Consider the following 16,079-nt stretch of genomic DNA (forward strand, 5'->3'; position numbering starts at 1 on the left):
CAGAATGGGATAGTGTCCAACTATCAGTCCGTTGGCCTTACGAAGAAGGGATTGGATGTGATCTCGGAAGTTGAGATGAGAGTCCATAATGATCCCTAAATATTTAATTTGGTTCATCCACGGCATTTCTCGTCCGAAAAGTGTGGGTGGTGGTGGTATGTCTTCGAGCCTCGCTCTTAGTGAAAAGAGTATGGCCTGACATTTCTCTACATTGACCTTGATTCTCCAGTCGTGGAACCACGGCTGGAGGTGATCTAAGATCGACTGTAATCTACGGGACGCTAATCTATATGTTTTGCCCATCGCCAAGAGGGCAGTGTCGTCTGCATAGATATACAGATGACTACTTCTGCCGTGGATATAGCGAAACGGGAGGTCATTAATGAATATATTGAAAAGTATGGGCCCGATAATGGAACCCTGTGGGACTCCTGCGTGAATTTCACGGGGGGTGGAGAAACTAGTGCCTACACGGGTTTTGAATGTACGGCCTCGGAGGTAGTTAGAAATGAGGCGTATCATTCCATCTGGGACTCCCATGCCCAGTAACTTAACGAGGAGTCCCTCATGCCAAACCTTGTCGAATGCTCGCTCGATGTCCAGGTAAGCTGCAGCTACTACACGCTTCGTGCTCATAGCCCAGGTAATGTCCTCCGTCATGCGGAGTGCCTGGAGTGTAGTGGAACGACCAGGGTGAAAACCGAATTGCTCGTTCCTGATTTGGGGCAATACTACTTCAGTGAGGCGTCTATGTATGACCCGCTCCGCCAGTTTGCTGAGACAACTGAGGAGACTAATAGGTCTATAGTTGCTTGGATTCGTCTTATCCTTTCCGGGCTTTGGAAAGAGAACTACGTGAGCCTCTTTCCAGGGAATGGGATAGTGACCGGAAGCCAAGATGTTATTAATTATCTCTGCTATGCGCTTCATAGCTGACCTTGGGAGATGCTGCAATATAATTCCTTGGATACCGTCGGCTCCTGCGGCCTTATGAGGGCCGAGGCGACGAATGAAATGGGCGACCTCGTGGGTGTTCGTAGGTGGTATCCCATTTTCCGGCTCCCTGCTAAGGAGGTCTCGAACCGATTCCTCAACAGCTCTGATATGGGGCAGGTTTAAATTTTGTTCCACGGGTTGAAAAGTGGTCTCTAGAACGTCTGCCAGTGTGGTAGCCTTCTCCTCAGGAGTAAAGGCCGTGACATCTGGACCGACTACTAATGGGTGATTAGATTGAGACGGATTGGACAGAGCTCGAGATACACAGCCAGACATCTGACATGTTTCTGCTGTCCATCGTCTCAACCTTGGATTTCCAAGCATCCACGACCGTTTCGTGGACCGCCTCACTGATCCGCCTGCGCAAGTGGTTCATTTCTATTCTATGTTCATCTAACCTAGTACGCTTCCACAATGTTCTTGCTGTATTGCGGACGATCTTTAGGTCTCTAATTTAGGCTGGGAGCTGCATCCGTCCCGGTTGTGAAGACCGTTTCGGTATTGCAGCAACCATTGCCTTCTTTATGCACTCCGTCAGGTCGCTAACTGACCTATCTATCCCTGCCGGAGTAACTTCAGGGGGGAGTGGTGGAAGCGTAGCGGCTACCTGGTCTTGAAAGAACACCCAGTCTGCCGCCTTGTAGTTGAATTTCTCAGCGGTTGGGGAGAGTTCGACTGGGTGCATGATCTCCATTATCACCGGTAGATGGTCGGACGGAAGATCATCCAGGGTTGTTAGTCTCGCTCTAGTTGTGAGACCTTTCACTAGAGCGATGTCTAATATGTCAGGCAGTTGATTTGCAGCATCCGGTACGTGTGTGGGTTCCCTAGGGGCCATCACGACGTATCCGTTTCCTGTAGAATTAAGAAAAAGCCTATCGCCCTGCCGATTGGGGCGTTGACAGTTCCAGCTAGCGTGCTTCGCATTGAGGTCGCCGGCGACTACGAATCTATCGGATAGACTTGTCACTATATCTAAATCACGTTCAACTAGTATGCCCGGAGGACTGTAGGCAGCCATAAGCAGAAAGGGGAGTCTGCGTATGTAGGCTCTAATAGCCACTGCCTCTAATGCCGCTAGCTGGGGAAGGAGATACTCACAGTGCGCGATCGTAGAACGAACGAACACCGCTACACCTCCGCCTCTTCTACCCGCTCTATCTTGTCTATAGACTTTAAACACCGCGCATCTTAAATTTACTTGGGGTGTCAGGAACGTTTCTGTTATAAATGCTACGTCTATATTATTAGCGTCTAGGAAAGCCCTGAACTCATGTCTATCTTGTCTAAGGCCCCTGGCGTTCCATATACACATCCTAGCAACTCCGTCACTTCGTCTGGCCATTGAGAGAAACTAGGGAGGTTAGGAGCTTAAATATCTCCGGGAGGGCAGACATAGGATTCTCCATAAGGGGAACTATCACTCTAGTTAATCCTTCTAGGATTGGGGCGAGCGGGAGGTTAGGGTTTGCTAATTGCAACGCCTCGGCAAAGTGCTGAACTTGGTCCAAGGTCGCGCCTTGACCGGTCGGGCCTTTCGAGGTGCTTGCAATAGCTACCTGCTGGGCCGGTGGGACAGGGGCGGAGATGGACTCTACCGTGGTAGCCTTGGTGGCTTTTCTTCTGCCCCTGTTGCGCTTAGGGCGCTGAGAAAGGGGTCCTACATTATTGGCAGCAGTTTGGGGGGCTGTCGCTGCCACGGTGGACCACAGAGGCGCGGCAACGGGCACCTCCAAAAGCGAAGGGATGTCCGCCTGCTGCTGCTGCGTTTGCTGCTGCTGTTGGCGGACCGGCCCGAGTTCCGTGCGTCGCTCCGCACGGGGCCCCTGCACAGGGGCGCGAGCCTGTGGCTGCGGCTGCTGTTCTCGGAACAGCTACTGCTGCCTCGCAGCTCGCTCCACCCGCTGCTGCCGGAGCCACTCGTATTGGAGCGTCCGCTGTTCCTCGAGCTCTGCCCTCCTCCGTCGGGCAGCCCTGCTCGTTCCTTCCGTGGCATCTCTAACCTGTAGTGCTACGGGACAACCTCCGTAATTGGCGGTGTTAGCGCCAGTACAGAGTGCGCATGTAGCGGGGACATCGTGCGGCTTGCGACAATCTTTAGTCCTATGGGGGCGGGCGCAAGCTCGACACATAGGCTGCGCTTTGCAGCTAGCCTGCTTGTGGTAGTACCACTGGCAGTTGCTGCACTGAGGCGGGCGCTTGCTGGGGACGTAGTCCTCAACTGTAGCCCTCATCAGGCAGCACTGCCGCAAGGCTTTCATCCTATCCCGGGTTTCGGGGGAATTCTACACATCGACAATGACCATTGGGAGTTTGGCCTTTGTCCTTGATGAGTGCATCCTCGTCACTCGCCGGACGATTATGCTTTGGAATTCCAGGTCGCCCTGGATGTCCTCCTCATCTGTGTGAATATCTATTCCTCTTAAAACGAATCGCAGAGGCTTGTCGTTCTTGGGGCGGAGCAAGTTGTACGCTACTCCCCGTTCGGTCAGGGACCTGCAAAGATTTGCGTAGTCCCTTTCGCAAACAGTTTTCACGGCCGTCCCGCCGCGCGCCCTGTACGAGCATAAGCCCAATGGTTCGTATTCGGCCTTGAACTCTAAGTTCAGTCGGCCCAGCGAGCCAGTGAAGGCTGGCGTAATAATAACGGGTGGGATATCACCAAGTCGCCTAGTGAGAGCAGTCTCAACATCATCTTCCTCGTCCTCACTCTCCGACACGTGAGTACGAGCTGGGGAAGGGTGGCGGGGAACAGCCTGATCTACCTCAGGGGCAGCAGCCGTCTCCTGTGGGGCCTCAGGTTCAGCGGGGGTGCTGCCTCCTCGGTCACGACTTGAAGAGTCGCCGCCTCTAATTGCTTCCACATCTCTTTTAAGGTAGGTGGTTGTTTTTTTTTTTGCTTTCTGATAAACCCTGTATATTTCATTTTCAACACTGCTGGTGCAGTCACTACATTATCACCACAATCAAATCGCATTAGATACTTCCTAGCATTGCTGGTGACTTCCAATGGCGACAGGAGAACTGTTGGAGATTCACTGTTCCCCTCAACTTCCTCCTTCTCTTCTTCTTCTTCAGATGCCTCAGATGCTAGCTTTCCTTCCAACATATTTTGACTGAACTTCACATGTCACAATTTCATCATCACAATCTAATATTCTACCTCACTTCGATTATTGCGACGTTTTGTTCAGTGATCTCAGGATTGATTCTGCTCAGAAACTACAGCGTGTTCATAATGCATGCGTCCACTTCATTTGTAATGTTCGATACTATGATCATATCTCACCTTCTTTCGAGAAGTTTATCATGGCTTAGGTTACATGAGAGGAGAAATCTGCACTCACTTTCTCTCTTATATCGAATTATGCACACTTCATCCCCCTATTATTTATTCGCTCGTTTTCATACTCTCTCTCACTATCATAATATTAATACTCGATCACAACGCAATAACACGCTAGAAATTCCACTTCACACATCATCTCTGTATTCCTCATCTTTCACTGTTGCTACCTCTCGTCACTGGAACTCTCTGCGGCCTGAAGTCAAGGGCTGCTGAACATTGAAATCTTTCAAATCCAAGTTAGAAAATTATCTTATGACGAGTTGCCAAACTAACTTACTATTATGATATGCTTCCACGTATTCACATTTTTTTTATGTTCTAGTGATATTTAACTTATTTTATATTTTTGTTTTCATATTTTCCGATAATGGTATATCTATAATGTGATAAGTTGAGCTATATATAATCATAATTTTCCTTACTGTGTGTACTTAAAAATGTTGTATTCATTGTATGCTTTGTACTACACTATTTTATTACTACTACTACTATTATTATCATTATTATTATTATTATTATTATTATTATTATTATTATCATCATCAATAATTGTCTTATTTTTTTATACTTTGTATGTCTCATTTATTTTGACCTGCTGTTCACATTTTATTATGCTTTTTTCTTTCTTTCTGTATGTTATATATTATGTCTGATTTCTACTTACTTGTTGTTTACATGTTTACATTTTATTATTATTATTCAGTTTTGTGTGTAAAATTGTAGTGTAATTTGTAAATTTGTAGTGTTTTTTGTAACGCAGTTTTACTCCTGGTTGAGTGTTAGAGAAGGCCGTATGGCCTTAACTATGCCAGGTTAAATAAATCATTATTATTATTATTATTATTATTATTATTATTATTATTATTATTATTATTATATTCTTAAAATGACACACCAATTTTTAATTGATTCTATTCTTCGCCTTCTGTCATGATTAAGTCTATTACATTTCTACTCTGAGAGATCCACCTCCATACACAATAAATTCACATTTTGAAAACAGATGCCGTTGAATCCGTGATTGCTTTCCAAGCCTCTGCAATGAAATGCAGAACATCCAGAATATTTACCTTAATCAGATTTGGATCACGAATCAATTTGTCCACAATTGTGCATATTGTTTTTCCACAAGTTTCTTACAGTAGGTAATAATGTTTAAATGACCAGATTGTATACCCTGATCAATGTAGAATAATCAATAATTACTGGCCATTAACAGCTTAGTCTGAATGTAAAATAAAGGAATTACACACAATTCGGGAAGTAAACTCAAGGAAACTTTAACATTGTTGTTATGTTAGTTTTGGTGGAACTTTTAAAATCAGATGTAGAAACAAGGAAAACCTAAAATCAAGGAACGTAAAACCCAGGTTTCACTCTACATGTTTATGTTAAGAGCAGACTTTAAATTGGATAGACTATAGTTATGTGTTACATTATAATGGGTGAAACAATGAACAACATATGTATTCATATATTTTTTCTCTTCAACAACCTGTTCACTCAACTCAATGAGAATGTAGTGTGATATTTTTGTGTTCTCAGAGCTACATATCACTACTACCATTATCAGGAGCGAATCTAGCTACTTGGCGCCTCTAGGCAGAGAAAAATATTTCCACCTCTTATTTCGCCCTATATGCGTCATTTGGGTCAATTGAAATAATTGATTCCGCATTATTAATGTTTCTAATATCGGAAACACCTGACTCAGATAAACCACACACTCCACTATTTTCGGTACCTACTGTTTGCCACATTATTACACTCTGATGTATCTGGATTCGAAATGGAACAAGCTGGCTGTGTTTGTTTTTTAAATAGCACATCTATTTTGCACTTTTTCTCACAATTTCCTCTTTTTTTACTGCCTTGTCTTTCGCGAGTTTCCGGTACTGTTGTTTAGTCAACTGTCCGAAGACAGGTCGGAACCTCACAAGTGACACCAGCGAATAGGGATTATAAAGAATGGACACTGAGCGAATTTTCCTGTGTTTTGTTTCTCTGTGTGCCAGCGGTTAGTTCCACTTTCAAGCGCTAGAGGTAGTGTAATCGAGCACACGCTAAGATAATAATTGAGAATAGAGTTAAGGCACAGGATCCAAACATCGCCTACCTTATTGCATAATCCAGTAACGCTTTGCTTCAAATAAATTCAAGTTAACAGCTTTTCCTTATTTCTCAGTGACAAACTAGTTGTAATAATAATATTTTATATTTCAGATATAATACATTATATTATAATAGAATGTAATACATTATAAAATTAAGTATCGAATTCGTTTAATATTTGTATAATAATATAATATAGGTATATGGTTTTACTTCTCGTAAAAATTTTTTGTTTTTCCATTTTCAGCGCTATCAAATCATTACATATTTTAATTGTTGTTGGGGTCAACGTCTCAACTCTCATTATAAAGGAACTCTAGAGTCTAGACATTGCAGTTAATGAAGGATTTATTATTTTATGGATCCAATTTATTTTATTTGAGTACATAATGTACCTAGATGTATTAATTGTATTTGTTATATTTCCACTGTGTCGACTGCTAGCTGGTGTGATGTCAGCGCCAACTCTAGGGAGAAAGCAGAATCTGACGCTTTAGCTGGCTTGAAGGTCATTGAAATCAGTCCGGCTACATCAAAGGTACCGACGCGAAGTGTCCATTCTTTATAATCCCTATTCGCTGGTGACACCAACAAGGCATCACTCATAAGGCAACTAGGCCAGGAGATAATGGGATAGGGTGACCAGTTCCTTTCCCCCTCCATTGCATACATCGCTGACTAGCTACATATTACACTAATCAGATTTCAGATGCAGTTCTTCCTCTGACACATATCATCAAGTGAGATGTATTGTCTGAAAATAGATTTACATATCAGCCAGAACCTCAATCAGAAGTGTTTCCGGTACTGAGAACCACTTAGCTTTTTCCGACTGTCACTCATTGTAATGAATATTAAAATATAAATCACCTAGGTACAAAACAACTGCACTCTTTACCGTTTCAAATTAAACTGAAGAGCCAAGCGTCTGACTGCTATAATGGCTGGCAGTATTTTCTTTGAATTGAAGTCTGAATGGGCATTACTTAGTGTTGATACAGACTACTCTTATGACAGAGTTAGCGACGTCTCTCATCACAAAGCTTATGGTTGCGAGCAACGAGATTTGCCTTCTTAACGTATCATAATATAATATCAGTAAGTTCTTTAATGTTATCACGTAGACTCTCACAGTGAGAGGGCATAATATTGAAAAAAGTGATATGATTGCATTGTGACACTATTATTGAAAAATTGTCCTTTTTCCGTTGGCAAACATTGATTAAATTTGAACTGACTGTTGCCAATGTTATTCATATCCTTTTCATTGTGCATTTAAGTTCATGCACTCTTTTAAAGAGTTATGAACAAAATTTAAAAAATATAAAAAAAATTAATGTTAATAGCTTAAAAGCCGCCTCCTCAAATCTGCCACCCTAGGCAGCTGCCCCTGACCATTATTAGATAAACCAAGGAAAGGGGAACCAAACTGTTGGTTTCATTATCATTCCTCTGCAGCAAGACATTTCCACAGGTAGTTACCTGATAAGCAACCTCGTACACTGCATTTCCATCTGGTGAAACTGCGGCATCATCCAGGAGATTGATGATCTGAATGACCGCAGAGCAGAGACATGATGGGAAGAGTGAGTGTGCCGAGTGGATATGATGTGTTGTGTTGCGAGGCTGTGTCTCTACCTGCTCCTCATCGCCTGCAACAAATTTTATTGCTAACGACTTCCATTCTATCATCTATAATTATTTATCGTCCACATTAAAAAGTAACAAATATAAGTTATTAGAATGGATGATTAAAATAAAGTGAACTAGATACTCATGTCAAGATTTAACAACATTATTATAATGATGTGTATTAGGAAGATAAAGAATCCCAATGAGTAAAACGTGTGAAGTGTTAAGTGTTAAATAGGTAATGTTAGTATAGTGATTTTAAATAGGATAGTCAGTTAATAGTACATTATGCAACGAGCCTATAATGATAGTAATTAAGACGCGAGGATGTTTATGAAACGAGCGCAAGCGAGTTTCATAATTTTCATACGAGCATCTTAATTACCATTATAGACAAGTTTCATACGACTTTTTATGCTCGACCATATTTCTAACTTGAAATTATTCATAAATATTCATGATATTCTTATGTGATTGGGGAGCGAACTGACCTTGTGCAATCTCGTAAATTGTGAGATGTGCGCAGACGCGAAAGTATTGATTTTTTCCGGGCAACGAATGTCGACGACCTTGATATAACCTAGAGAGTAAACTTGATATAACCTTGAAATTAAATTCGACATTGAAAAACGAGATGACAAATTGAATTTATTTGAATATTATTTACAATTAACACTAATTATTATAGTAACAGAACATAACCTTCTGCAACAGTATTGGATTTCCAGCCTGTGTGATGTTTTGCTAGTTGTCTTTCGATTGCATATCCGAGAATAATCGAAAACCTGAACTTTAATGAATAGGTGTACTTTAATGACATGCATTAAAGGACTGCTACCAGGTGTATAATTACTACATTTCGGCTGGTCGAGCATAAAATTTATTATGATAAAGTAATAATGATCAACAGAATAATTTACTGCAAAGTAGAATGAGTAAGATGGGACGTAGAAAGTTGGAATTATATATAAATTTATGTTAGTAAGAATAGAATGCTGGAAGGAACGTAAGTGTAGAACAAACAGATGGTGAATATTTAAGATCAATAAGGAGAAATTGACTGTTTGGAGTTAAGTAGAAGAGTTATTAGTTTAACAGGCTGTCAGGATTGCATAACTGTAGGTAAATGTAATAAAGTTATGGTGAAACCAGTAAACAGAAATGTAGTGGTACACCATAACTAATATAAATGTTGATGACAATATAAATAAATCTATATTGATAAGTTATTACTTTTTATGCCATATTTCTTCTCTCCTTCATTTTTAGTTAATCACAGTACAGAATGTAAAGATAAAGTGTTGTAATGCTGCGAAAATCGATTTTAAAATGTTTATAGTGATACACATTCTCAGACCCCTTGAAACTGAAAAGAGTTTCTCGGTACGTCATCTATCTGTCTACAGCAATTTCTCGTGAACTATAATGGTTTTCATGCAACGTAATTCATACATCTCATATTCTTCGTGGCTAAAATATTTTGGCTGTGAGCATTATTATTAACTTGTCATAAATAATGGTGACTGAGCCTAAACATTACACTAGACAATGTTGCTTAAGCATGAAAGTTCCATGATGTTTTGGGCGAATAAAAAGCAGTGATCGCCAGGAACTAAGTTGCATAAAAAGAGGTATAGTAGCTGAATTTTGTCTACGTTCAGTATCTAGAACAGGAATGTCAATTTCTTCTACCTGTGGCAGTGGCTTTACCTATGGCTCCGTGGCAAGCCATGATGCTATCAGCACCTATCGAGCTCTGAACATGAACTATACTGGGTGTTCATTTCAAAGTGTGTCATGACGTCACTGTTGATGAGTCAGCGATTTGAAGCGAGTTTCAGCTTTTGTGTCAGAGAAGTTGCCTATTAATCAAGGCATTCAATCTGAACTTGAGAACGTGTACGGTATAACTTGAACGTCGTAGCAACAGCTGGCGGTCTATACGGTCTGTGTGCTACCATAACCTCTTTCGAACTGTGTTTTGCGCGGCCAAGTCGTACGCAGGGTATTTGTTGTCATCGGTTGCGTACGGCAACATTCCGCAATACAAATCAAATGCTCCGTGTCCATGTTCACCGTCGAAGTAGTTAATGTCAACAAATACGTAGGTAATCGTCTTAACCCTCTCCCCATATCCCGACAGTAAGAAAAAACTCACCTCATTACATGTTTCGAAACAGTTCACATTCCTGCCACTACCGGCGTTACCGTACGTATCAGTAAGTACTCTTCTGGATGAACGCCGTACTTAGTAGGCAACTTCTCTGGCAGATAAGTAAGACACCTCTGCAGAAGTGTAGGAAAATTGAATTCTCTAGGCTCATCGACTAGCCACATGATGGCATACAGCCAGCCATGACACACTTTGAACTGAACACCCAGTAGTACTTGCATGCGCATGCAAGAGTTTTATATGTGTAATTTGTTTTGTTGACTCCGTGCTTAGTTAAGTGATAGCGTTGACTTCATGTGCTTCTACATCAACTTGTTCGTCAAGTGGTATTAAATATTTTGATCCTGGTTGAGAAAAGCGTTTCTTATGTCAGAATTTTGGCACATATTGTAAAAATTTGAATGTAATCAAACATTACAAGTAAAAAAATAAGCTGATATCGATCATGTGGGACTTAATATGAGCATTCCAAAATGAAACTACTACTGTGAATAGAATAGTTGGAATGCGGAAATCTACTGCACTTTCCGAAACTTAAAGAATTAGATAACTGTGAGAATATTTCTCTCGAAGAATTTTTAGGTGTTCTAAGACATCTAGAGAAGCAATTCAAAACACGTTACGAGAGTATGGAGAAAATGGAAATCTGATTCTCTGTTTTCGATACCCCATTCACATTACATTTTAAGGGTATTCAGGATGCACCATTGCAAATGGAATTGATCAACCTAAGATGCGACCATAGGCTTCGTGAAAAGTTCATCAATACCTCAAGTACTGATCTAATAGAATTTTACAGAGCACCTCCAGACTCACAATTCGCAAACCTGAAGCAAAATGGTGCAAGAACAATAGCCATGTTCGGAAGTACAATATCTCTGTGAGCAGGCATTTTCTGTTATGAAACTTCTAAAAAGTCAACACAGACTGAGGATGAGTGATAATAACCTGAGAAATAATTTGCGGACATCTGTTGCTAATAATATTCATTCCGACTTCAAGGGCATAGTAAGATCAAAACGAATCAAGAAACTGAAAATGTAAGAATGGAGAAAGGATCATCAAAACACGGCTCTCATGTACAGTGACAACAGTAGGCCTACGCCTGCTGGATAGATAGCCATGCACTTCATATAGTGACATGCCATCTGTGCCACAACGTCATACTGGTGGCAGGAACGTTGACATCACTGATCTAGAAGTTACGAGTAATTCAACCGCAATCAATGCAAACATTATTATTATTATTATTATTATTATTATTATTATTATTATTATTATTATTATTAAAAGAACATTGCGCTTTTATTACAAAACAAAAAAATATCAATTTGTTCCAAATTGGATCTAACTATTTAATTTTTTTAATACTTCTCTTATATGGATATCATAAGAAAAATGAAGAAGCTAAACGTGCGAATTCTAAATGAGGCACTAGAACAAGTGGACAGATTCAAATACTTGTACTGTAAGTAGTAACATGACCTGCTGTTAGTAAGTCAAAAGGAGTATAGCAAAGACGAAGGAAAAGGAGCATTTTCTGCGGATCTTTGGAAAAATAATTAAGGAAGAGAATAGTAAATTGCTTTGTGTGGAGTGTAGCATTGCAAGGGACAGAAACATTGACATTACGACGAAGTGAAGAGAAACGGCTGGAAGCATTTGAAATGTGGACATGGAGAAGAATGGAGTATGTGAAATGGACAGACAAAATAAGAAATCAAGCTGTGCTAGAAAGAGTAGATGAAGAAGAAAGAATAATGCTGAAACTGATCAGAAAGAGAAAAAGAAATTGGTTGGGTCACTGGCTAAGAAGAAACTGCCTATTGAAGGGTGCACTGGAAAGAATAGTGAATGGGAAAGAAGTTCGGGGCAAAAGAAGATATCAGTAATAGACAACATTAAGATATATGGAGCATATGCAGAGACTAACAGAAAAACAGTCCATACAAAAGAAACCAAATGATCTGGAAATGTACAAAAACTTCCCCAGATATGTTCAAACATTTTAACAAGAGCCAGAACAAGTAACATTATCACACAATTGTACCTACACCTATTTCATCTTTCTGATAATCCTACTTGTCTGTGGTGTAATAATCATGATGAGGATCTGGAACACATTCTTCTATACCGTCCATCCATAAACCACAAAAGAAGTAAATTAAAATCATAAATACCAGTTGCAGAAGACACAGCCCTGCAGTATATATTGACTACACCCCAACTCTGGCTACTAGCAACAGGCATCTATAATGAACACTGATTAAAATACCCCTCATTTCCCATGAAAAACAAAAACTGAATAGACTATAGTTGACTATAGTGGACTTCATGTTGTCAGCAAACAGCTGGATACATTAAGAAGATTGATTGATTAATGAATCCACTCTTCATATTCTTTTAACGAGTATGCACTACTAATAAGTACATCTGGAATTGAGAAAATATCTTACAAAATTTTGAATGAAAACATATGTCTAATATTAGAATCTCCCAAAGCGATATTAACTATTTGCAAAGATATATGTACAATGAGGGACATAATAGTTCTGCGACTCGAATTTTTTCTAAATCAAAAAATGCCACACTGCGCATGCTCCAAGCCAAAAGTTTTCGGTCATATGTTGACAAGATATTTGCTTCGCTTTTCTGTTTAAATATTACTTATATATGCTGAGAAGAAATTAAAACTATAGCCTCTTTTGAACAGCGCTACAGATCTTGAAACATTTTCGCCTGCTCAATAATTTTGTTCCTCAATGTACATTATCTCTTTTCACTCTTCAGCTACCTTCACTCAATCTGAACCAATACATGATTACTTGCTTGTCTGTACCTTCATCATGGTCATCTCCCACAGCATGGTACAAGCTAGGTTCATAAGCTGCTTGTACAGTGATAGGAATCGTTGTTATAAGGAAGTTCTCGCGTTCTGTACGTTTCTTGTCTTCCTGGGCTTGCAGAGCCATCTTAATCAACTCTGTCTGTTGTTTCTTGCGTGTCTTTGTTGCTGTCACTAGTGAACGCTGAAATTTGAAGTCAAACAGTACATATAGTGAGAATGTGTCTACATTAAATTAGTCCACCACTAACTCAGTTTACACAAACGAAGCCATGTGGTTACGTATTTCTTTGTGAAGCCATTTGTTGGCTTGTGAGCTTGAGTTTTTGGCTGTGGTTCTGTTTAGTGAAATCAAAGTGTATTAGATTAAAATAAAATACTGAATAAGCCCTGTTTTAGTAAAACTAACAGTCCACACCTGTGGAGTAACGGTCAGCGTGTCTGGCCGCGAAATCAGGTGGCCCGGGTTCGATTCCCAGTCGGGGCAAGTTAGCTGGTTGAGGTTTTTTCCGGGGTTTTCCCTCAACCTAACATGAGCAAATGCTGGGTAACTTTCGGTGCTGGACCCTGGACTCATTTCACCAGCATTATCACCTTCATCTCATTCAGACGCTAAATAACCAAAGATGTTGATAAAGCGTCGTAAAATAACCTACCAAAAAAAAAGTAATACTAATAAGTCTCCAACTGAAAATATATGAAGAATGAGAAAACCATACAACTCGTATTGTCAGCTTGTAGGCCACAGGGTCGTCATACATCCATTAAAATATGTGAACATCGTTTTTCGCGAAAATTTGTCCCACTGTCCCAAATGGGGTCTTTGGAACATGTTTTTGCAGGGGCGGCCGGCCCTTATGTGCTATAGTGCTACAGCACAATGATAATTTTTGCTTAAATAATGTATTTGCAATGCCATAGTATTTAATCTGTCATTTGACAATTTCCCGTGGTTATGTCCACGACGCGTTATAAAGTGTTTAGTCTTCGCTCTTCGTTCTTTGGTGCCTCAGGGGGTATGTTGTGCTACTCAGAACTTACATGAGAATGTAGATAATTATTGCGCATGTGCGAAGCTGAAATCACTGCTCTGATTGGCTATTTTTACTCGGGGAAGTGCTGTAGTCAGCTTCAGCACAACACAGCTTGGAGATTGCAAAAGTAAAGCGTAATGAAAGAATGCTTGTTTGTGGAAGAACTCGGAACTATGTACAATGTATTTGGTAATTCAAGTGTCCGACTGCTGCTGCCATCTACCAATTTTTTGAGGTTCCTCCTGAATCAGTCAGCAAGCGACGGAAAATGGAATCCGAAAATTGAAGCCAAGGAAGTATGTGACCGTATAATTCAGGAAACTACTCATCATTTCCAGTCTTTAAGCTATCTAGACGCAACAAAATTGTTAAACAGCAAATTTTTTGACAATTTTTTGCATAATTTTCCTGAACGCGAACTTGAAGTTGCTGTCAACAGCTATACTGTACTGAACAAAAGAATGTTAAAGACACAACTTGGGGTTCTATATGGAAGACTCGACTTCCGAAATATATATGGAGCTGTTCAATTGTTACAATACATAGCCTCCAACAATTCACAGGATCCATTCTGTGAAGTAACGAAGTTGTTAAATATTTTTGGTACAACACCAATGGCCACTGCTGAGCCAGAAAGATGATTTTTAAGGAACACTATGTCCCAGGATCGCCTCACTGTTGTTACAATACTGTCAATAGGAAAGAGTATAATGTCCAAAAAAAAAAAAAAACACACACACACACACACACTCACACTCACACACACTCTCTCTCTCTCTCTCCCTCTCCATCCCCCCCTCCCTCCCTCACTCCCCCGCTCTCTCTCTCTCTCTCTCTCTCTCTACCAGAGAGAAACAAGTAGCCTTTAAAATTCAAATGGCTGTGTTGAGCTCTGCTGTCACGCACCTTGTATGTCGAAAGTTTCTCTAGTACTTTTCCTTTAAACAGGTTATTTTACGACGCCCTATCAACTGCTGTGTTCACCTAGCATGTAAGTGACATGAAGGTGATAATGTTAGCAAGATGAGTGCAGGGTCAAGCTCCGAAATTTACGCAGCATTTCCTCTTCATGGGTTGAGCAAAAATCCCGGAAATAACTCAATGAGGAAACCGTCCAAACCAGGATTTGACCCCAGACTCACATGTTTAACGATCAGACGTGTTAACCGTTAGTGCACATCGGTGAACTTCTCCACTCTTACTTCTGAAGAAATATTTCACACAAATTCCACTGGCAGATTTCCAGAAAAGCTTCCAATTTACAGTTTACACAAAACAAGCCATGGGGTTATGTACTTCTTTGTAAAGCCTTTTGTTGGCTGGTGAGCATGAATTTTTGACTGTGGTTCTGTTTAGTGAAATAAGAGTGTATTAGATTAAAATAAAATACTGGATAAGCACCGTTTTAGTATTATCAACAAGTCTCCGTCTGAAAATATATGAAGAATGGGAAAACCATACAACTCATATTGTTGGCTTGTAGGGCACAGGGTCGCCATATGTCCATTAAAATACATGAATATCCCTTTTCGTGAAAATCTGCCCCACTGTCCCGAATGAGGTCTTCGGAACAAGTTTTTGTTCCACATATTAAAGTTAGAAAATGAAAAACAAAACTAGAAATACGAACTGCTATTCCATTATAAATATCAGACTCCATTACTGCTGGTCACTTAGGAATTCGCTACGGTGACAACATTTTGAAGCAACAATAAATGCATAAAATGTTCTAAGTCAGTTCATAGTATGAAGCAATCTGCGACCACTACAAACATTAATGAACCTCAATTCTTTGATGAGATTATAATTAATGTAATAGATAGTGATTTCAAGGAAATATGTCGATGCTACGAGGTGGCACAGTGCTTTAATTTTTCACTTTCAGAAACATGAAATGCACTATAAGTGATATCATTTTCTTACAAATGCCGAAAACAG

At 40.3% G+C, this 16,079-nt stretch overlaps 1 protein-coding gene across 3 annotated transcripts in view; it reads right to left on the reverse strand.

Annotated features, from left to right (window-relative positions):
* Positions 1–13,362, reverse strand: part of LOC138708091 (protein unc-80 homolog) — a 266,651-nt gene extending 253,289 nt beyond the window's left edge. Inside the window, exons 1-2 of one of the 3 annotated variants that reach the window (XR_011334570.1) lie at positions 13,102–13,362; positions 7,940–8,109 (exon numbers count right to left, since the gene is read on the reverse strand). Coding sequence is in view for 2 of the 3 variants with exons in the window: in XM_069838254.1 (XP_069694355.1) it covers positions 7,940–8,109; positions 13,102–13,234 (303 nt within the window). In the remaining variant the exon portion in view is untranslated. The remainder of the gene's footprint in view (positions 1–7,939; positions 8,110–13,101) is intronic. The other 2 variants (XM_069838254.1, XM_069838256.1) reach the window with 2 other exon arrangements.
* Between the last annotated feature and the right edge of the window lie 2,717 nt (positions 13,363–16,079).

This window comes from Periplaneta americana, chromosome 10, assembly GCF_040183065.1.
Source record: "Periplaneta americana isolate PAMFEO1 chromosome 10, P.americana_PAMFEO1_priV1, whole genome shotgun sequence".
Classification (NCBI taxonomy): domain Eukaryota; kingdom Metazoa; phylum Arthropoda; class Insecta; order Blattodea; family Blattidae; genus Periplaneta; species Periplaneta americana.